Source organism: Ornithorhynchus anatinus, chromosome 15, assembly GCF_004115215.2.
Source record: "Ornithorhynchus anatinus isolate Pmale09 chromosome 15, mOrnAna1.pri.v4, whole genome shotgun sequence".
Lineage (NCBI taxonomy): Eukaryota > Metazoa > Chordata > Mammalia > Monotremata > Ornithorhynchidae > Ornithorhynchus > Ornithorhynchus anatinus.
The window spans coordinates 22,291,479-22,314,958 of record NC_041742.1 but is presented as its reverse complement, the minus strand read 5'-3'; the positions used below and the strand labels follow the sequence as shown (position 1 = coordinate 22,314,958).

The following is a 23,480-nucleotide window of genomic DNA, read 5'->3' as shown; positions in this document are numbered from 1 at the left end:
GATAGAGAGGTACTTCTCAGAGGCATAATGCCTGGCAGTTAAATGAAAGATGTTCTAAAAAATTCTATCTTTCCCTGCAGTCCATGTACTTTTAAATGCATTACAATGAAATATTTTACAAAGTTTCCTATTCAGATTTCCCCAGGTGATAAAATTTTAGAGTTCCTTTTAAAAAAAACAAACAAAAAACTTGCCTGCTAACAAACGATGGGGGCCTTGGGAAGTGTTCAGTTAAATATTACTATTTGGTCAGAAAGGAAAAAAAACCCTGCAATTTCTACAGTAACAAGTAACTTACAATGATTAAACTCCTGAACTCATTTGGGTATTATCTTGTCACCTGTACTCTATTCCAGAAGCTAGAAAATAAGCGATGAGCTAGAAAAGTAATCATTTTTCCTTCTCCCGTCTCCTCAATACTACCCGACACATAAGACTGAGGGTTCAATTCAAAGGAGAAGGGATGGATGGGGAAGCCGGCCTTTAGGGAGCCAGGATCTGGGGAAGATTTCTGGACTCCATTTTTATTACGAAGACAACGATTCTGATAACGCGGCCACGGTGTCTTTGTGAAAGGTTCTTCCCCTCCTCCAATCACAACCATTCCCTCTGTACATTATTCTTACGTTCCAGCTTGAAAAGTCCAAAGAAGTGAAACCATTTCAAAAAGGGTTCACCATGATGATCCTATCTGGGGAACATCCGAGCTCCGGGAGTTGAACAGGCATTTCCCTCGAACAGGAGGTCGTTCCTGTGCACTGAGCACTGGCCTAGGATTCAGAGGACTCGTGTTCCAGTCCCATTTCGGGAGCTAGAAAAGTAATCATTTTACTGGACTGCTGGATGGCCTCAGGCAGATCACAACCTCTTCGTGTCAGGGATCTCTCATTGGGAAATGGGGATAAAATGCCTGCTCTCCCTTCGTCTGGGACTGTGAGCCCCCGAATGCGGGAGATTGTCGTATTTGATTATCTTGTATCTACACTTAACACATAGCAAGCGATAATAATAAATACCAGTGAGTTTCAAATGAGGAGGGCACCAACTAATGTCTTCTGAAGAGAGATTTAGGGTAGGTGATTTTTGTTCGCTTGACAAAATAGCACATATGAACATTTGATTTCTAAATTCAGGGGAGAATTAAGATGAGATGAGGAAACAACATGGCCTAGTGGAAAGAGCATGGGGCTGGGAGTCAGAGGACCTGGGTTCTAATCCCAACTCTGCCACTTCTTTGCTGTGCGACCTTCGGAAAGTCACTTAACTTCTCTGTGCCTCAGTGATCCCATCTGTAAAATGGGGATGAAGAAAGGGACTGCATGTAACCCAATTATCTTGTTTTTACCCCAGTACAGTGCCTGCTGGCACACAGTAAGCACTTAACAAATACCATAAAGAAGTTAACTTGCTCAGACTTTCTAATTTCATTTCCCTCCTTGTCAAAACCTGCTTTCTTTAAAATTTTGCCTCATTCTGTGTTCCAACACCCTTTACCCATTTAGGGGATAGCTTCAAGGAAGGTGCTTTAGAAAAAGAAGAAGAGAATGAACATTCGCATACGTTCTTAAAATGCCAATAGAGTCAAAAGAAGGCAAAGAGCCTTTCTACTAATAATAAAAAGTCAGTTATGCTATGGGGACCCATTTTGGAAGCCCGCCAAATTAAATTAAAAATAGTCCAGACAGTCATCTTAATCTTTAAATAATTAAACACCATATGCCGCCTAGCTCACTTTTCAAATCTGAAATGACCTGGCAATACAAATGAAAGTCAGTAGATTTGACCTTGCTTTCCTACACCCACTGCGGAAGAAAAACAGATGAACTCAACTCTGAAAATTAGCACGTGCCTGGGGCCTAAAAGAACATCGTTTAGTAAACCCCCAAATAATTCTAAGTCTCCTTTCGATGGACTTTCTGGAAGATTCCATAAGGTGGGAAAACTCGGTAAATCTGACTTCGAGTCTGACGGTCGTTCTTCAAATTGCAACAAAACAGAGACTTCGGAGGAAGTGAGAGGCGCCACCCCACCACTGATTTTTGTGGGCCTGGAGATTTTTCATCGATTTGCAAGGCCCAGGTTGTGACAGCCCCCTAACAGGTAAAGCAAGGCTGCACAGCCTCCCTCCAGGTACAGCCCACCTACCTTGTAGAGGGTGACAAAAGGTAAGTTGAGTCAATCAGTAGTTAACACTGGGCAGACACTGGGTGCAGAGCTCTATAATGACTTGGTCATATGTGTGGGGAAATGCCCTGGGCATCAACTGGGACCACAATCAGAATGGAATATGGAACTAACTGCACACGTAGGCTGGTGGTCCCTGCACACGCAATTCCCTCCCATCTCTAAGTTGCTCTGGGCCAGACAAAAATCAAAGCTACTATCAGTCCGACTGCATTCATTCCTTCGTTCAATCGTATTTATTGAGCTTTTACTGTGTGCAGAGCACTGTACTAAGCACTTGGACTTCAAGAGACAAAGCCCGACGGAATTATGAGTCCAATCCCAGTTTGGTTCCTACACTGGAGTTACTAGAAAGCTTTCACTCTCTCGCAGGAGATGGGATTAACCCAGAAAAATACAAACAGCCATGCCTCATTAAGTATTTCACAGCCTCTCAGACCTACACACAAGTGCAGGAGGCTTGTTGGGGTGCTCAGACTGAGGAGAACCAGAAATGGGGCTAATCTGGGATGGCTCCATGGAAGACGGGGGACTTAATTACTCCATCGCTGCCGTCTCTTGAAAAAACGAAGCGCTCAGTACAGCATTCTCCGAGTTCTCCAGCAATACCACTGGTTGACTGAGTAGAGGCGAACGCCCAGAATCCTTCTTTTTCTCTCTACAAACACTAGTTTCAGGACATTTCTCAGGAGGCAGATTGATTCCAATGGGCTGCTAGAACGAAAAGCCCGGTAGCCCTCTGGGATGTCAGAACCTGTAAGGAAACTGTGGGCCAACAGGGTAGCACCACCTGGCAATGAGGCCTGGCATAGATGGCTCGCCCGACTCGGTGTGGCCTCTGATTGAAATAATAGCTTATGGCTTCTCCATCTGTAAAACAACAAATGAAAGCCGCAAAACCTGGCCACTCAGGGGTGATTCAAAGTCCAGTCTATCCATTAACTAAAATAATTCATCTGTTCATACTTAGCCTGCACTCTTCACTCCCCTAATTCTACACTTCTCACTGTATCTCCATCTCGTCTATCTCGCCCACGTCCTGCCTCTGGTTTAGAGCGTCCTCCCTCTGATCTGCTCCCTTTATTCATCCCCCCTTCCAGCCCCACAGCACTTATGTACATATCTGTCATTTATGAATTTACAGTAATGTCTGTCTCCCCCTTAGACTGTAAGCTCATCCTAGGCAGGGAATTTGTTGGTTATATTGTTATATTGTACTCTTCCAAATGCTTCGTACAGTGCTCTGCACAGCATGTGCTCAATAAATACAACTAAGTGACTGACTGTTACACTCCTTATCTTGAAAGTCTTATTGAAGGCACATCTCTTCCATGAAGTCTACCCTAAGCCCTCTTTTCCTTTTCTTCCACTCCCTTCTGCATCACCCTGACTTGTTCCCTTTATCCATCCCCCCTTCCCCAGCCCCAGAGCACTTATGTACATAGTGGTAATTTATTTATAGCAATAATAATAATAATAATGTTGGTATTTGTTCAGCACTATGTGCAGAGCACTGTTCTAAGCGCTGGGGCAGATACAGGGTAATCGGGTTGTCCCACCTGAGGCTCACAGTTAAACCCCATTTTACAGATGAGGTCACTGAGGCACAGAGAAGTGAAGTGACTTGCCCACAGTCACACAGCTGCCAAGTGGCAGAGTCGGCATTCGAACCCATGACCTCTGACTCCCCAGCCCAGGCTCTTTCCACTGAGCCATGCTGCTTCTCCTATCTCCTCCTCTAGACCGTAAGCTCACTGTGGGGCAGGGAATGGGTCTGTTATATTTTTCTACTGTATTCTCCCAAGCGCTTAGTACAGTGTTCTGCACACAGTAAGCACTCAATTAATACCAGTCACTGTCGACTGACTTCTAGCTTAAAGCCCTAGCAATTACCTCTGCAGAAGCAACGTGTGAAAGAAAATGAGTATAAAATTTGAACAAACTTTGGAACGCAACACACCTCACCTACCTTGTCTTTTTTATCTTGCCTGGCGTAGGGAAAACACGGGATTACTGCCGTCACTCTGGATGATGAGGCAATTTTGCAGGCATTGATCATGATGAGAAGTTCCATCAGGTTGTCATTAATTTCTCCACAGCCACTCTGGATGATGTAGACATCTTCCCCTCTCACACTCTCCCCAATCTCTACACTGCAACAGAAAGACGAAGGACTCCGTTAAGTAAATACATTTTTAGAAAAACGGGTCTATATTTGGCTGTGGCTGTTGGCGTGACCTGACCAGGGAATGTCTTCTGGACATGGTTCAATCGGGGAGGGCTGTGGTTTAGTGGATTTGAGTGGGGAAGGGAGTTCCAGGCAGGAGGAAGGACGTGCACAATGGATTTCACATGGAAGGGTCAAGAGCAAATTAATGCCTGATGTTTAGCTTGGAAGAAGTGACGACTGCAAGCTGGGGGTGTAGACTGGAAGGAGTGGAAAAGTAAGCAGGCAGCTGGTGGAGGGGAGAAATGACTAGCTAACGGAAGACTTGAAGAAGGGGAGTGATGCATTCTTATGGCATTTATCGAGCGTTTACTGGGTGTCCTTGGGAGAGAACAATACAATAGAGATGGTAGACATAATCCCTGCCCATAAAGATTTTAAAATCTGGATGACAGAACCAGAGACAGGCATGTCTGTCTCCCCCGATTAGACTGTAAGCCTGTCGAATGGGCAGGGATCGTCTCTATCTGTTGCCCAATTGTCCATTCCAAGCGCTTAGTACAGCGCTCTGCACATAGTAAGCGCTCAATAAATACTATTGAATGAATGAATGAATTCAAAATAAATTACAAATAGGGGACACGGCAGATTACATGTACAGAAGTGGCGTGCGGCTGAAGGAGGGGTAAGTTTCAAAGTCTTTCGGAGGTAATGCACCCTAGACAAAGGGATAGGACACTTAATGGAGAAGATTCACAAGATTTTGAGCCCGTCAGTGGGCAGGGACCGTCTCTCTCTGTTGCCAATTTGTACATTCCAAGCGCCTAGTACAGTGCACATAGTAAGCGCTCAATAAATACTACTGAATGAATGAAAGGAACATGAGGGGGGGAGGCAGAGGGGAAGGCAAATAGGGAGGTGAAATGTGGGGCTATTCAGTGAAGGCCTCTTGAAGGAGAAATGACCTTTAATAGGGCTTTGAAGATGGGGAGAGCGGTGTTGGTCTGTCACACATGAAGGGGGGATGATGATCCCGGCAACTGGTCAGAAAGACCAGTAAGGAGGCTGATGGACTAACTTAGCTCAGTGAGGACGAGGGCTGGAACTAGGGTGGAGAGCGAGGGGCAGAACTGTAAACTCTTGTGAAGGAAGCACCAACAGAATTTAGACCCACTCAAAGTAGGAGGAGAAAGACAGAGATGAATCAAAGGTGGCTGGCAGGTCCTGGGCTTCTCTAATAATAATAATAATGACAGTGGTATTTGTTAAGCGCTTACTATGTACCAGGCAGTGAACTAAGCAGTGGGGTAGGTACAAAATAATCGGGTTGGACACAGTCCCTATCCCACCTAAGGGCTCCGAGTCTCAAGCCCCACTTTACAGATGAGGTAACTGAGGCACAGAGGAAGGGAAATGACGTCCAAAGTCACACAGCAGACGAGTGGTGGAGGTGGAATTAGAATTAGAGAAGCAGCATGGCTCAGTGGAAAGAGCATGCGCTTTGGAGTCAGAGGTCGAGAGTTCGGATCCCAGCTCTGCCACTTGTCAGCTGTGTGACTGTGGGCAAGTCACTTCACTTCTCTGGGCCTCAGTTACCCCATCTGTAAAATGGGGATGAAGACTGTGAGCCCCATGAGGGACAGCCTGATCACCTTGTTTCCCCCCCAGTGCTGAGAACAGTGCTCTGCACAAAGTAAGCGCTTAACAAATACCAACATTAACCCAGGCCCTTCTGACTGCAAGGCCCGTACTCCACCCGCTAGACCGTGTTGCTTCTCTGACAGGGAAGACAGGGGTTCGGTTGTCTGCTGCAGGGAATGCTACAAGATGTAGGTTTAGGAAGGATGAGGAGGAGCTTGGTTATTACAATATGAAGTGGAAGGTGCCATGGGTCACCCAGGTGCAGATGTCCTGGAGACAGGAAGAAATGCAGGGTTGAATAGCAGAGAAGTTAGGCTGGTGAGAAAGCCTGGGGAGTAAGTCAACAATTCCGATCAGTGGTCAAACCTTGATGGGGTTTTTGTCATCTTTAAATAAAGCATTTAAACTTTTTAAACTTTTTCCAGCCCGGCACTTACCTCATCACTGTTCACTCAAACTCTGACGTTTGCTCCCTGTTTCCTGGAATTAACTTTTCATTTTGCTTACCCATCTATTAACCCTTCTTTCGTTCAAGTACTTTTTAACGCAATTGAGAATGGCTTGATTTCCTTAAAATCCGTTCAATCATTCTCTGTCTCAATCTCAGTCGGTCGCGTCGCATCTGTCTCAACGTCTATCTTCATGACTCCCACATCTCCCGCTTTGGGTGTCTGCACAATGTCTCTACCTTTGTATGCTCCTGTCTTTTTTGGGGGGTGGAGGGGGGGTAGGGGACCAGAGTTGACCTAGATCTTCTAAGTGATGGTACTTCCAAACATGCCCAGATGAGACCCAGAACACCCACGGAGATATTATGGTATTAGTAGAAGATAGAAGAGGAGGAGCAGATGAATTTCTTAAATAGATTTAAAAATAATTAGATTTTTTTTTCCCTCCAGCTATGATCTCTCTGCAAGAGTGAAGGAAATAAAACTTTGTCTTTACTTTGCTGAGAGCAGAGCACTCACGCCACTAATTAAATCACATAGAAATGCATTCGAGAGGCAGCTGTCCTAGTGGATAGCACAAGGGCCCGGGAGTCCAAAGGACCTGCGTTCTGATCCCGGCTGCGCCACTTGTCGGCTGTGTGACCTTGGGCAAGTCACCTCACTTCTCTGTGCTTCAGTGACCTCGTCTGTAAAATGGGGATTAATAATAATAATAATAATAATAATGTTGGTATTTGTTAAGCGCTTACTATGTGCAGAGCACCGTTCTAAGCGCTGGGGTAGACACAGGGGAATCAGGCTGTCCCACGTGGGGCTCACAGCCTTCACCCCCGTTTTACAGATGAGGTCACTGAGGCACAGAGAAGTTAAGTGACTTGCCCACAGTCACACAGCTGACAAGTGGCGGAGCCGGGATTCGAACCCATGACCTCTGACTCCAAAGCCCGGGCTCTTTCCACTGAGCCACTAGGCTTCCGTTAATGCTAACAGCCTTATGTGGGACATGGACTGTTTCTACCCTGATTTAGCTTCTATCTACCCCAGCGTTTCGAACACTGCCCGGCACATAGTAAACATTTGAACAAATACCATCGTCATCATCATTCTCTAGAGCTGCAAGGCAAGTCACTTAACTTCTCTGTACCTCAGTTACCTCATCTGCAAAATGGGGATTAACCGTGAGCCTCACGTGGGACAACCTGACGACCCTGTATCTACCCCAGCGCTTCGAACAGTGCTCGGCACATAGTAAGCGCGGAACAAAGACCTACATTATTATTATTATCATGAAAACCCCGGCCTGAACTTCATTTCTATACCGTCCTTCACATTCAGGGGAGTCTTCCCATGCCTTGATCTCTCTCAAATTGACGGCCATCCCACTTGAAGGGGCGATGAAGGATCTTTTCAGATCTGAATATGGCCTAGTGGAAAAAGCACGGACTTGAAAGTCAGAGGACCCGGGTTCTAATCCCAGCTCCTCCACTTGTCCGCTGTGTGCCCTTGGACGGGTTCACTGTACTTCTCCGCGCCTGTTACTTCATCCGTAAAAATAGGGATTAAGACGGTGGTCTTCGTGAGTGGGCCGAAGTACTAAAGCAACCGATTGCCAAGTTATTTTGGACACCTGACTACGAGGCAGAGAAGCTGGGGGCCACCTCGGATCGCAGCTGGGCCAAAGGGTTTACCCCTGCTCCTAGGGCCATGAGATAGCAGCACCCTAAATTAGGGGAATGAATGATTTACCTGCCTCCCCAAAATGCCGGGCAGGGTCTGAGTGGCATTAGACTGTAAGCCCGTCAAGGGGCCGGGATTGTCTCTATCTCTTGCCGAACTGTCCATTCCAAGCGCTTAGTACAGTGCTCTGCACACAGTAAGCGCTCCATAAATACTACTGAATGAATTCGAATTCCACAGAATTCCTCCTCTTCCCCACTGAATATCTTTTTTCACGCCAATGACATCTGACCTAATTCTGTAGAACAAGCAGTGTCTTTAACTGATATCCTGAGGTGACTGCGCAAAGATGCTAGGATTAGAATTGTGGTGTACTGAGATAATGTGGCAGAGAAAACTCTAAACTTGTTTGTTTGGTTAAGTCAGGCAACGACTTTTACTGTCAAAATCCGCTTCTAGAATACTCTTCTTCAATGTCATATTAATAATAATAATAATAATAATGTTGGTATTTGTTAAGCGCTTACTATGTGCCGAGCACTGTTCTAAGCGCTGGGGTAGACACAGGGGAATCAGGTTGTTCCACAGTCTTCAACCCCATTTTACAGATGAGGTAACTGAGGCACCGAGAAGTTAAGTGACTTGCCCAAAGTCACACAGCTGGCAAGTGGCGGAGCCGGGATTTGAACCCATGACCTCTGACTCCAAAGCCCGGGCTCTTTCCACTGAGCCACGCAAAATTACAAAATGGCCCGAAATACTATACGGGAAAAATGGTACGTGTACTAAAGGTTCATTCCTGAACGTGATCGGGCACCGTCACCGATCGTAGCCGGGAGCAGAGGAGGGGTTTTTCCCTTCCTCTTCTTTTTTTTTCCACCAACCACATGATTTTGTTGCAGGTGTCAATTGATCACCGGTATTTCTCGAGCAGCTACACTGTAGAGAGCACTGTATGAATTACTTGGGAGACTTAGACATGATTCCCAAGCTCAGGGAACTTAAACTATAGCGAGGAACACAGAAACTACAATAATTTGCAGAAAGGAGGAAAAAAGAACGTGACTATAAGTTAGTCCTTAGGTGACAGGATTTGTTAAGTGCCTAGTTCATCCAGAATAGTTGAGGTGGTAGTTAAGGCAGGGGGATGGATCCTAGAGGGAAGGGAAGGGCTTTAAAATGAGGGGAGCTATGGTCTGATGGATTCAAAGGGAGAGGAAGTTTTAGGCATGAGCAAGGAGATTGGAGACAGGAGAGTCAAAAATAAATCAGATTGGGTAAAACCCAACTGAAAAGAATCAAGCGGGAGATCAGGGCATAAGTAGAACCTTAGGAGGAGGAGGTGTCTCTCTAGTCTAGGGATGGAAAACTTCCCGGGAAGAGGGTACCAATTCCAAGGAGACGATGGCAGCCGCTGCCTCCGTGGCTTTCTAGCCAGGACGGCAGAGAGAGTGTTTTGGCTCCTCTGATTTCTTAGCCTGGGCGCCCGCTCTCATTAATAATCATGATAAAAATAACAACTGTGGGATCAGTTAAGTGCTTATTGTGTGTTAATCACTGTACTAAGCGCTAGGGCAGGGACAAGCTCATCAGGTTAGACACATTCCCTGTCCCGCATGGGGCTCAGAGTCTAAAGTAGAATTTAATCCCCATTTTACAGATGACGTAGCGGAGGTACAGATAAGTTAAGGGACCGGATCAACTGCTAATAACTCTCCAGTAGAGTACCACTACTGGGTGGCCAGCAAAGACCCCAGTGACTTGTTTGGCTGATATGTGTGACACTTTTTTTTTTTTAATGGCATTTGTTAAGCGGTTACTATGTGCCAGACATCGTGATAAGCACCAGGGTAGATACGAGTTAATCGGGTAGCACACGATCCACATCCCGCATGGAGCCCACAGTCTTAATCCCTATTTTTACGGATGAAGTAACAGGCACGGAGAAGTCCGGTGAACCCGTCCAAGGGCACACAGCAGACAAGTGGAGGAGCTCGGATTATTCATTCATTCAATAGTATTTATTGAGCGCTTACTATGTGCAGAGCACTGTACTAAGCGCTTGGAATGAACAAGTGGGCAACAGATAGAGACGGTCCCTGCCGTTTGACGGGCTTACGGTCTAATCGGGGGAGACGGACAGACGAGAACGATGGCGATAAATAGAGTCGAGGGGAAGAACGTCTCGTAAAAACCGATGGCGACTAAATAGAATCGAGGCGATGTACATTTCATTAACAAAATAAATAGGGTAATGGAAATATATACAGTCGAGCGGACGAGTACGGTGCTGAGGGGATGGGGAGGGGGAGGAGCAGAGGGAAAGGGGGAAAAGAGGGTTTAGCTGCGGAGAGGTGAAGGGGGGGGCGGTAGAGGGAGTAGAGGGAGAAGAGGAGCTCAGTCTGGGAAGGCCTCTTGGAGGAGGTGAGTTTTAAGTAGGGTTTTGAAGAGGGGAAGAGAATCCGTTTGGCGGAGGTGAGGAGGGAGGGCGTTCCGGGACCGCGGGAGGACGCGGCCCGGGGGTCGACGGCGGGACGGGCGAGACCGAGGGACGGCGAGGAGGTGGGCGGCGGAGGAGCGGAGCGTGCGGGGTGGGCGGTGGAGAGAGAGAAGGGAGGAGAGGTAGGAAGGGGCGAGGTGACGGAGAGCCTCGAAGCCTAGAGGGAGGAGTTTTTGTTTGGAGCGGAGGTCGAGAGGCAACCACTGGAGTTGTTTAAGAAGGGGAGTGACATGCCCAAATCAGAACCTGGGTCCTCTGACTTTCAGGTCTGTGCTTTTTCCACTAGGCCATGCTACTTCCCAATGATTTGTCAGCTGCCTGCTTTACCAGATGACTCCCAAATCGACCTTCTCCAGCCCTCACCTTTCCTCATCTTCTCTGCAGTCTCCTATTTGCTGCACCTTCAGTGCACCTGAACGTGTCGCGGCCGCCGTCAACTTAACGTTTCCCCAACCCAACTCATCTACCCACCGAAACCCTATCCTCTCCCAGATGTTCCCATCCACTGTCGAAACCATGACCACCACCACCCTCCCCATCTCGCAAGCCGGGAACACGGGCATCACCCTCAACTCATCTCTCCCTTTCAATTTGCCAGAAAAATCCGGTTGGTTTTACCTTCGCGTCTCTAGGATCGGCTCCCCCCTCCACCGAAACCACTACAACTCTGGTCCAAGCGCAGCGTGGCTCGGTGGAAAGAGCCCGGGCTTGGGAGTCAGAGGTCATGGGTTCAAATCCCGGCTCGGCCACTTGTCAGCTGGGTGACTTTGGGCGAGTCACTTCACTTCTCGGTGCCTCGGTTCCCTCATCTGTCAAATGGGGATGAAGACTGTGAGCCCCACGTGGGACAACCTGATTCCCCTGTGTCTACCCCGGCGCTTAGAGCAGTGCTCGGCACATAGTAAGGGCTTAACAAATACCAACATTATTATTATTAATATCCCTTCTTGACCACCGTATCAGTCTCTTCACTGAACTCTCTGCCTTCTGTCCATCCCTACTCCAGTCCATCATTAATAATCATGTTGGTATTTGTTAAGCGCTTACTGTGTGCCGAGCACTGTTCTAAGCGCTGGGGGAGACACAGGGGAATCAGGTTGTCCCACGTGGGGCTCACGGTCTTCACCCCCATTTGACAGATGAGGGAACCGAGGCACGGAGAAGGGAAGTGACTTGCCCACGGTCACGCAGCCGACCAGTGGCAGAGCTGGGATTCGAACTCATGAGCCCTGACTCCAAAGCCCGCGCTCTTTCCACTGAGCCACGCTCATTCACGATGCTGATCAGAAGACGTGGCTGAAGAAAATGCGATCCCTGTCTCCCCACTCCTCAAAAACCTGCAGTGGTTGCTCATCCGACTCCACATCGACAGAAACTTCACGCGACACTCCAACTCCGGCCTAACTCACTGTACCTACATAGTACAGTGCCTGGCACATAATAAGCGTTTAACAAATACCATAATTATGTTACCTACATATCCTTACATTCTGACTCCCCTGTTTGTAATTTATTTTAATGCCTGTCTTCCCCTCTGGACTTGACACATGCCCGTCTTCCCCTCTAGACTTGACACTCCTCACGGGCTGGAATCGTGTCTAATAATAATAATAATGTTGGTATTTGTTAAGCGCTTACTGTGTGCCGAGCACTGTTCGAAGCGCTGGGGTTAGACACAGGGGAAACAGGTTGTCCCCCGTGAGGCTCACGGTCTTAATCGCCATTTTACAGATGAGGGAACCGAGGCACCGAGAATAATAATAATAATAATAATGTTGGTATTTGTTAAGCGCTTACTATGTGCCGAGCACTGTTCTAAGCGCTGGGGTAGACACAGGGGAATCGGGATGTCCCACGTGGGGCTCGCACTCTTCATCCCCATTTTACAGATGAGGTAACTGAGGCACAGAGAAGTGAAGTGACTTGCCCACAGTCACACAGCCGACAAGTGGCAGAGCCGGGATTCGAACTCATGACCTCTGACTCCACAGCCCGGGCTCTTTCCACTGAGCCACGCTGCTCCTCTACGTGAAGTGACCCGCCCGAAGTCACCCGGCTGACAGGTGGCCGAGCCGGGATTCGAACCCATGACCTCCGACTCCAAAGCCCGGGCTCTTTCCGCTGAGCCACGTCTACCCGTTTTTTATGGTACTTTATTCTTCCCAACGCTGAGCAGGGTGCTCGGAATACACTAAGTGCTCAATAAACAAACACTGACCGTCTCTCCGCGGACCCCTTGCCCCCGTCCTCCCTCTGTCCTGGGACTCCCTCCCGGTACGGATCAGACAATCCAGTCTTCTCCCCACCTTCAAAACCCTCCTAGAAAACCACACCTCCTCCAAGAGAGCTTCCCGGCTTGAGCCCTCAATTTTCCCTACTCCCCCTCCCTACTTCGGTTGAGTCTGAACCCTTTCAAGCACTTGATATGCACCATCCCTTGGCCCTTCGGCACTTCTGTCCGCATCCTCTGCGCACACGGAAAACACTCTAAATCCAGTGTCCGACGGATCGATGCCGACGACTGCGACACCGCACGGTAGAGCCCGGGCTTCGGAGTCGGAGGTCACGGGTTCGACTCCCGGCTCCGCCCCTCGTCAGCTGTGGGACAGTCACTTCCTTTCTCTGGGCCTCAGTTCCCTCATCCGTAGAATGGGGATTTAAAGCGCGGGAGGACCGCCTGATGACCCTGTATTCATTCATTCATTCAATAGTATTTATTGAGCGCTTACTATGTGCAGGGCACTGTACTGAGCGCTTGGGATGAACAAGTCGGCAACAGATAGAGACGGTCCCGGCCGTTTCTCCCCCAGCGCTTCGAACAGCGCTCGGCACCGCGTCAGCGCTTAACCGATACCAACATTATTATTATTATTGATAACAAATACCGTAAAAAAAAAGTTCGATGAGCTCACTTCAACCCCGTCCCGCTTGAGTGTCCCTGGGAAATGGACCGGGGTGCCCAGGCTACAGAATTTCTCCCCAATTTTCAAAAACCTCCAAGAGTTGCCCATCTATCTCCACGTCACACATAAGCTCTTTACCACCCGCTGAAGAGGAGCAGAGTGGTGTAACCGACAGGGACCTGGGAGTCACAGGGTCATGGGTTCTAATCCCGGCTCCACCACTCGTCCGCTGTGTGACCCGGGGCAAGTCGCTTCGCTTCTCTGTGCCTCAGTTACCTCCTCTGCAAAATGGGGATTGAGACTCTGAGCCCCGCGTGGGGACAGGGCCTGGGTACAACCCAATTTGCTTGTATTCGCCCCAGCGTTTAATACAGAAGCCGGCACCTAGTGAGCGCTTAACCAACCCCGTAATTATTATTATTTTAAGGGACTCAGTCGGTGGCCACGCTCTCATCTCTCTTTTCCTCCACAACCCAGCCTGCGCATTTCACACCTCCAACACCAACCTCCGCACTCCGCCTCGATCGTCTCTCTAGCCATCAATCCCTCCCTTCTGCCTGGAACTCCCTCCCCCTCCACGATCGACTGCCCACCCACGTCCCCACCCTCAGTTCCCTCAACTGTAAAATGGGGATAAAGACCGTGAGCCCCACGTGGGACAACCTGATTCCCCTGGGTCTCCCCCAGCGCTTAGAACAGTGCTCGGCACATAGTAAGCGCTTAACAAATACCAACATTATTATCATTATTAAAATCACATCTCCTGGGCGACCGTGGGCAAGTCGCTTAACTGCAGCAAGCCTGGCTCAGTGGAAAGAGCCCGGGCTGGGGAGTCCGAGGTCATGGGTTCGACTCCCGGCTGGTCAGCTGTGTGGCTGTGGGCGAGCCGCTTCACTTCGCTGGGCCTCAGGTCCCTCATCTGTGAAATGGGGATGAAAACTGCGAGCCTCACGCGGGACAACCTGGTCACCTCGTATCCCCCAGCGCTTAGAACGGTATTTTGCACATAGTAAGCGCTTAGCACATACCGAATTATTATTAACGCTCTCCCTCCTCGTATCCGCCAATCGCTCTTCCTCCCTTCAAAGCCCTACTGAAGGCGCACCTCCTCCATGAGGCCTTCCCACCCTTAGCCCCTCTTTTCCTCAACTCCCCCTCCCTTCCGCGTCACCTCGACCCGCTCCCTTTGCTCGCCCCGCCTCACAGCACTTCTGCGTATATATGTATACCCGTAATTCTATTTATTGATATTGATGCCTGTTTCCTTGTTTTGAGGTCTGCCTCCCCCGCCAGGCTGTAATAATAGTAATAACGATGGCATTTATTAAGCGCTCACTATGTGCCAAGCACTGGGGTAGATACAAGGCCGATCGGGTTGTCCCACATACGTCTGTCTTAATCCCCCTTTGCCAGATGAGGTAACTGAGGCTCAGGGAAGGGAAGTGACTTCATTCACTCCTCATTCCATTTTATTTATTGAGCGCTGCCGTGCAGAGCACTGTACTAAGCGGGTGGGAAATATAATTCATTAACAGAGACAATCCCTCTCCGCAACAGGCTCCCAGCGGCACAGCTGACAAGTGGCGGAGGCGGGATTAGAACCCAAGACCTCGGACTCCCAGGCCCGGGCTCTTTCCCCTAAGCCACCCTGCTTCTCAGGCCCGTTGTTGGCAGGGGAGGTTTTTCTTTATTTCGGTAGCGTACATTCCAAGCGCTTAGTAAAAAGAAATGATTAATGACGACATTTATTATTATTATTAATAATAATAAGAATAACGTTGGTATTTGTTAAGTGCTTACTATGTGCCGAGCACTGTTCTAAGCACTGGGGGAGATACAGGGTCATCAGGTTGTCCCACGTGAGGCTCCCAGTTAATCCCCATTTTACAGATGAGAGAACTGCGGCCCAGAGAAGTGAAGTGACTTGCCCACAGTCACCCAGCTGACAAGTGGCAGAGCTGGGATTCGAACTCGTGACCTCTGACTCCCAGGTCCGAGCTCTTGCCCCTAAGCCGCGCTGCTTCTCAGGCCCGTTGTTGGCAGGGAAGGTTTTCCTTTATTTCTGTAGCGTACATTCCAAGCGCTTAGTAAAAATAAATAAATGATTAATGATGGCACTTAATAAGCGCTCACTAGGTGCCCAGCAGTGGTCTAAACGCCGGGGTAGAAAAATGGTCATCGGGTTGTCCCGCGTGGGGCTCCCAGTCTTAATCCCTATTTTACAGATGAGGTCCCGGAGTCACAGAGAAGTGAGGTGACTTGCCCAGCGTCACACAGCCGACAGTGGCAGAGGCGGGATTCGAACCCAGGATCTCTGACTCCTAAGCCCGGGCTCTTTCCACTACGCCATGCTGGGTGCTTCTCCTCCCCTCCCCATCGCCCTAGCTCCCTCCCTCCGCTCTAACCCCTTCCCCGCCCTCCAACACTGTGCATATTTGTACATATTAATTATTCCATTTATTCTATTAATGATGGGTGTCTATCTATAATTCTATGTATTTATTATTTATTTTGATGCTACTGATGCCCGTCTACTGGTTTTCTTTTGTTGTCCGTCTCCTCCCTTCTAGACCGTGAGCCTGTGGCTGGGTAGGGATTGTCTCTGTTGCCGAATTGTACTTTCCAAGCGCCTAGCACAGTGCTCTGCACACAGTAGGCGCTCAATAAATACGAATGAATCTATAATTCCATCCATTTCTATTGATGATATTGATGCCGGTCTACTTGTTTCGTTGTCTGTCGCCCCGCTTCTAAACTGAGAGTCCGTGGTAGGGGAGGGATTGTCTTTATCTGTTGTCGAACTGTGCTTTCCCCAAGCACTTAGTCCAGTGCTCTACATGGAGGAGGCGCTCAATAAGTACAATCAAAAGAATGAATTTATAATTCTATCCATTTCTGTTGATGCCTGTCTACTTGTTTTATTGTCTGTCTTCCCGCTTCTAAACTGTTAGTCCGTGGTAGGAGAGAGATTGTCTTTATCTGTTGTCGAACTGTGCTTTCCAAGCACTTAGTCCAGTGCTCCGCATGGAGGAGGCGCTCAATAAGTACGATCGAAAGAACAAATCTAGAATTCCATCCATTTATATTGAAGATATTGATGCCTGTCTACTTGCTTTGTTATCTGTCTCCCCGCTTCTAGACTGTGAGCCCATGGTAGAAGAGAGATTGTCTTTATCTGTTGTCGAACTGTGCTTTCCAAGCACTTAGTCCAGTGCTCTGCATGGAGGAGGCGCTCAGTAAGTACAATCAAAAGAATGAATCTATAATTCTATCCATTTCTCTTGATGCTGTTGATGCCTGTCTACTTGTTTTGTTGTCTGTCTCCCCCCTTCTAGACTGTGAGCCCATGGTAGGAGAGAGATTGTCTTTATCTGTTGTCGAACTGTGCTTTCCAAGCACTTAGTCCAGTGCTCCGCATGGAGGAGGCGCTCAATAAGTACAATCAAAAGAATGAATCTATAATTCCATCCATTTCTCTTGATGCTGTTGATGCCTGTCTACTTGTTTTGTTGTCTGTCTCCCCCCTTCTAGACTGTGAGCCCATGGTAGGAGAGAGATTGTCTTTATCTGTTGTCGAACTGTGCTTTCCAAGCACTTAGTCCAGTGCTCTGCATGGAGGAGGCGCTCAATAAGTACAATCAAAAGAATGAATCTATAATTCCATCCATTTCTCTTGATGCTGTTGATGCCTGTCTACTTGTTTTGTTGTCTGTCTCCCCGCTTCTAAACTGTGAGCCCATGGTAGGAGAGAGATTGTCTTTATCTGTTGTCGAACTGTGCTTTCCAAGCACTTAGTCCAGTGCTCTACATGGAGGAGGCGCTCAATAAGTACAATCAAAAGAATGAATCTATAATTCTATCCATTTCTCTTGATGCTGGTGATGCCTGTCTACTTGTTTTATTGTCTGTCTCCCCCCTTCTAAACTGTGAGCCCGGGGCAGGGGAGAGATTGTCTTTATCCGTTGTCGAACTGTGCTTTCCAAGCACTTAGTCCAGTGCTCCGCATGGAGGAGGCGCTCAATAAGTACGATCGAAAGAACGAATCTAGAATTCCCTCCATTTATACTGAAGATATCGATGCCTGTCTACTTGTTTTGTTGTCCGTGTCCCCCCTTCTAGACCGTGAGCCCGATGTTGGGGAGGGCTCGTCTTTCTTTGTGGTCGAATTGTGCTTTCGAATTTAGCCTAGCGCTCATTCATTCATTCATTCAACAGTATTTATTGAGCGCTTACTATGTGCAGAGGACTGTACTAAGCGCTTGGAATGGACAATTCGGCAACAGAGAGAGACAACCCCTGCCCGTCGACGGGCTCACGGTCTAATCGGGGCAGACGGACGGACAAAAACAAGACAATCACGAGAAAGAGAATCAAGGGGATGGAGACCTCGTTAACAAAATAAAACGAAATAAATCTGCACGCAGTAAGCGCTCAATCAATACGAACGAATGGATCTATAATTCAATCCATTTCTAACGACGCCGGTCTGCTTGTTTTATTGTCTGCCTCCCCCCCTTGCTGGGCCGTGAGCCGGTGGTTGGGGAGGGAGCGTGGGCTTTGGAGTCAGGGCTCATGAGTTCGAATCCCGGCTCTGCCACTTGCCGGCTGTGTGACCGTGGGCAAGTCACTTCACTTCTCTGGGCCTCGGTTCCCTCATCTGTCAAATGGGGATGAAGACTGGGAGCCCCACGTGGGACAACCCGATTCCCCTGTGTCTACCCTGGCGCTTACAACAGTGCTCGGCCCATAGTAAGCGCCTAACAAATACCAACATTATTATTAGTCGTCGTTGAATTGTCCTCTCCCAAGCTCTTAGCCCAGGGTCGGGCACACGGTAAGCGATCAATCGATACGAACGGGTATCGATGAATCTACAACTCGATCCATTTCTAGCGATGCCCGTCTACTTCTTTGGTCATCTGCCTTCTGGACCGTGAGCCCGTTGTCAGGGGAGGGACTGGCTCCATCCGTTGCCGAATTGCCGTTTCCAAGGGCTTAGCCCAGCGCTCTGCACGCAGGGAGCGCTCCATCGCTACGGCTGGGTGAACGGATCAAGACGACCGACTGAATGGATGAAGACGACCGAATGAATGAATGAAGGACGACCACCATCGGAGCGAATGATGACCGACTGAATGAATGAACACCACCATCGGAGCCAATGATGACCGGCTGAATGAATGAACGCCACCGACTGAATGAAGGATGAGCGACAATGAATGAAGACGACCGACTGAATGAATGAAGACGACCGACTGAATGGATGAAGACGACCGAATGAATGAATGAAGGACGACCACCATCGGAGCGAATGATGACCGACTGAATGAATGAACACCACCATCGGAGCCAATGATGACCGGCTGAATGAATGAACGCCACCGACTGAATGAAGGATGAGCGACAATGAATGAAGACGACCGACTGAATGAATGAAGACGACCGACTGAATGGATGAAGAGGACCGAATGAATGAATGACGACCACCATCGGAGCGAATGATGACCGACTGAATGAATGAACACCACCATCGGAGCCAATGATGACCGGCTGAATGAATGAACGCCACCGACTGAATGAAGGATGAGCGACAATGAATGAAGAGGACCGACTGAATGAATGAAGACGACCGACTGAATGGATGAAGACGACCGAATGAATGAATGACGACCACCATCGGAGTGAATGATGACCGACTGAATGAATGAACACCACCATCGGAGCCAATGATGACCGGCTGAATGAATGAACGCCACCGACTGAATGAAGGATGAGCGACAATGAATGAATACAACCGACTGAAGGAATGAAGACGACCGACTGAATGGATGAAGAGGACCGAATGAATGAATGAAGACGACCCACTGACTGAATGAAGACGACCGACTGAATGAATGAATCAAGAGGACCCACCGACTGAATGAAGATGACGGACTGACTGAATGAGGACCGACTGAATGAATGAAGACGACCGACTGAATGATGATGACCGACTGACTAAATGAATAAAGACGACCAACTGAATGAAGAGGACTGACCCACTGAATGAATGAAGATGACCGACTGAATGAATGAAGTCGACTGACTGAATGAAGAGGATGACCCACTGAATGAATGAAGAGGACCGACCGACTGAATGAAGATGACCGACCGACTGAATGAAGATGACCGACTGAATGAATGAGGACAACCGACTGAATGAATGAATGGAGACGACAACTGAATGAAGATGACCGACTGACTAAATGAATAAAGACGACCAACTGAACGAAGAGGACTGACCCACTGAATGAATGAAGATGACCGACTGAATGAATGAATAAAGTCAACCGACTGAATGACGAGGACTGACCTACTGAATGAATGAAAACCAGAGCCTGAATGACTGATGACTGACTGAATGAATGAAGACAACCGACTGAATGAATGAAGAGGACCGACCGACTGAATGAAGATGACCGACTGAATGAATGAATGATGACCAACTGAATGAAGATGACCCACTGACTAAATGAATAAAGACGACCAACTGAATGAAGAGGACTGACCCACTGGATGAATGAAGACCAGCATCTGAATGACTGATGACTGACTGACTGAATGAAGACGACCGACTGAATGAATGACAACTGACTGAATGAATGAAGACAACTGACTGAATAAACTAAGAGGACTGACCCAATGAATGAATGAAGATGACTGACTGACTGAATGAATGACAACCGACTGAATGAATGAAGATAACCATCTGAATGAATGAATGAAGGCGACCAACTGAATGAATGACAACCGACAATGAATGAAGACGACCAACTGAATCAAGACGACCCACTGAATGAATGAATGAATGACAACTGACTGACTGAATGAAGATGACCGACTGAATGAAGAGAACTGACCCACTGAATGAATGATGACTGACTGACTGAAGACAACTGACTGACTGAATGAATGATGACCGACTGAATGAATGAAGAGGACTGACCCACTGAATGAATGAAGATGACTGACTGACTGACTGAAGACGACCGACTGAATATGACTGACCGACTGAATGAATGAAGACAACCGACTGAATGAATGAAAGACGACCGACTGAATGAATGAAGACGACTGACTGAATGAATGAATGAAGAGGACTGACCCACTAAATGAATGAAGACGACCGACTGAATGAATGAAGACAACTGACCGACTGAATGAATAAAGATGACCGACCGAATGAATGAAGATGACCGACCGAATGGAGAGGACTGACCCACTGAATGAATGAAGATGACCGACTGAATGAATAGGACTGACCGACAGAATGAATGAAGAGGACTGACCGACTGAATGAATGAATGAAGACAACCGATCGAATGAATGAAGAGGACTGACCCACTGAATGAATGAATGAAGATGACCGACTGAATGAAGAGGACTGAACAACTGAATGAATGAACGAAGACGAGCGACCGAATGAATGAATACGACCGACCGAATGAAGAGGACTGACCGCCTGAATGAATGAAGACAACCGATCGAATGAATGAAAAGGACCGACCCACTGAATGAGTGAATACAGATAACCAACTGAATGAAGATGACTGACTGAATGATGTCCGCCTGAATGAATGAGGACAACCGAGTGAATGAATGAATGAAGACGACTGACTGAATGAAGACGACCGACTGAATGAAGAGGACTGACCGACTGAATGAATGAAGACGACCGACTGAACGAATGAATCAAGAGGACCGACTGAGTGAATGAAGACGACCGACGGACTGAATGAATGAAGAGGGCTGACTGAATGAAGATGACCGACTGACTGAATGAATCAAGAGGACCGACTGACTGAATGAAGATGACCGACTGAATGAATGAATGAAAAGGACTGACTGACTGAATGAATGAAAACGACCGACTGAATGAATGAATCAAGAGGACCGACTGACTGAATGAAGACCACCGACCGGATGAATGAAGACGACCGAATGAATGAATGAAGAGCGATAATGAATGAATGAAGAGGACCGACTGACTGAATGAACCAAGAGGACCGACCGACTGACTGAATGAAGACGACCGACCGAATGAATGAATGAATGAATGAAGCCGACCGACCGAATGAACGACCGAAGCCGACCGCCTGAATGAATGAATGAAGACACCCGGCCGAATGAATGAATGAACGAAGACATCCGGCCGAATGAATGAAGAGGACCGATAATGAATGAATGAAGAGGACCGACCGCCTGAATGAATGAATGAACGAAGACATCCGGCCGAATGAATGAATGAAGCCGACCGACCGAATGAACGACCGAAGCCGACCGCCTGAATGAATGAATGAACACACCCGGCCGAATGGATGAATGAAAGGGAGGCGCACGTGGACCGAAGCCGGAAGAAGGAAAACAGAAAGGGGGGGGGGGAGGGGGCGGCGACCGAGGGAGGGAAACTGAGGCGGGGAGGGGAGGGGGAGGGCAGGGCCTGGGCCGCGCCGCGCCGCGCACCTGGTCTCCTGGTTGCTGAATTTCTTGGTGACCACCTTGCCGAGCTCCAGCCCCAGGCGGTCGGCCACCTTCTGGGACAGGTCCTGGTGCGAGCTCCCGCTGAACAGCACGATGTTGGGCATCCTGGCCCCGGCGCCCACGGCGGCCCAGACGGCCCAGGTGGCCCAGGCGGCGGGCGGCAGCGCGGGACCGCGGGGACGCGGAGGGGGCGGGGCCGCGCCCGGGCCAATGGGAGGGGCGGAGGGGGGGAGGCGGGCGGGGTTAAGGAGGGACGGAGCCAATGGCAGGGGCGGGAGCGGGGACGTGGGCGGGGAGAAAGCGGGTCCGAGCCAATGGGAGGGGCGGAGCGGGGGAGGTGGGCGGGGAGAAGGTGGGTCCGAGCCAATGGGAGGGGGCGGTGGGCGGGGAGAAGGAGGGACGGACCCAATGGCAGGGGCGGGAGCGGGGACGTGGGCGGGGTTAAGGAGGGTCCGAGCCAATGGGAGGGGCGGAGCGGGGGAGGTGGGCGGGGAGAAGGTGGGTCCGAGCCGATGGGAGGGGCGGTGGGCGGGGATGAGGAGGGACGGAGCCAATAGGAGGGCGCGGCCGGGAAGGTGGGCGGGGATGAGGAGGGGACGGAGGTAATGGGAGGGGAGGGAGCGGTGGGCGGGGAGAAGGGGGGACGGAGCCAATGGGAGGGGGCGGTGGGCGGGGATGAGGAGGGACGGAGCCAATGGGAGGGGAGGGAGCGGTGGGCGGGGAGAAGGAGGGACGGAGCCAATGGGGGCGGGGCGGGGGCGGGGCTAAGGCGGGCCGGAGCCAATGGGAGGGGCGGGACCGGAGCGGTGGGCGGAGCTAAGGCACTTGGAGCCAATGGGAGGGGCGTAAGAGCTGGGGAGTCCGAGGTCATGGGTTCGAATCCCGCCTCTGCCACTTGGCAGCTGGGGGACTGTGGGCGAGTCACTTAACTTCTCTGTGCCTCAGTTACCTCATCTGTAAAATGGGGATTAAAGACTGGGAGTCCCACGTGGGACAACCTGGTTCCCCTGTGACTCCCCCAGCGCTTAGAACAGTGCCCGGCACATAGTAAGCGCTTAACAAATACCAACATTAATTATTATTATTAAAATGGGGATTAACTATGAGCCTCATGTGGGGCAACCTGACTCCCCTGGGTCTCCCCCAGCGCTTAGAACAGTGCTCGGCACCTAGGTAGCGCTTAACAAATACCCACATTATAAGCAGCGTGGCTCAGCGGAAAGAGGCCGGGCTTTGGAGTCACAGGTCATGGGTTCGAATCCCGCCTCTGCCCCTTGTCAGCTGGGTGACTGTGGGCGAGTCACTTGACTTCTCTGGGCCTCAGTCCCCTCATCTGGAAAATGGGGATGAAGACTGGGACCCCCACGTGGGACAACCTGATTCCCCTGTGTCTACCCCAGCGCTTAGAACAGGGCTCGGCACATAGTAAGCGCTTAACA

At 49.3% G+C, this 23,480-nt stretch overlaps 1 protein-coding gene across 2 annotated transcripts in view; it reads right to left on the bottom strand.

Moving 5' to 3' along the window:
• Positions 1–22,197, bottom strand: part of PRPS2 (phosphoribosyl pyrophosphate synthetase 2) — a 29,724-nt gene extending 7,527 nt beyond the window's left edge. The window contains exons 1-2 of one of the 2 annotated variants that reach the window (XM_029079974.2): positions 22,024–22,197; positions 4,145–4,337 (exon numbers count right to left, since the gene is read on the bottom strand). In XM_029079974.2, the coding sequence (XP_028935807.1) occupies positions 4,145–4,337; positions 22,024–22,145 (315 nt within the window). In that variant the 5' untranslated portion in view covers positions 22,146–22,197. The remainder of the gene's footprint in view (positions 1–4,144; positions 4,338–22,023) is intronic. The other variant, XM_029079975.2, reaches the window with a different exon arrangement.
• Between the last annotated feature and the right edge of the window lie 1,283 nt (positions 22,198–23,480).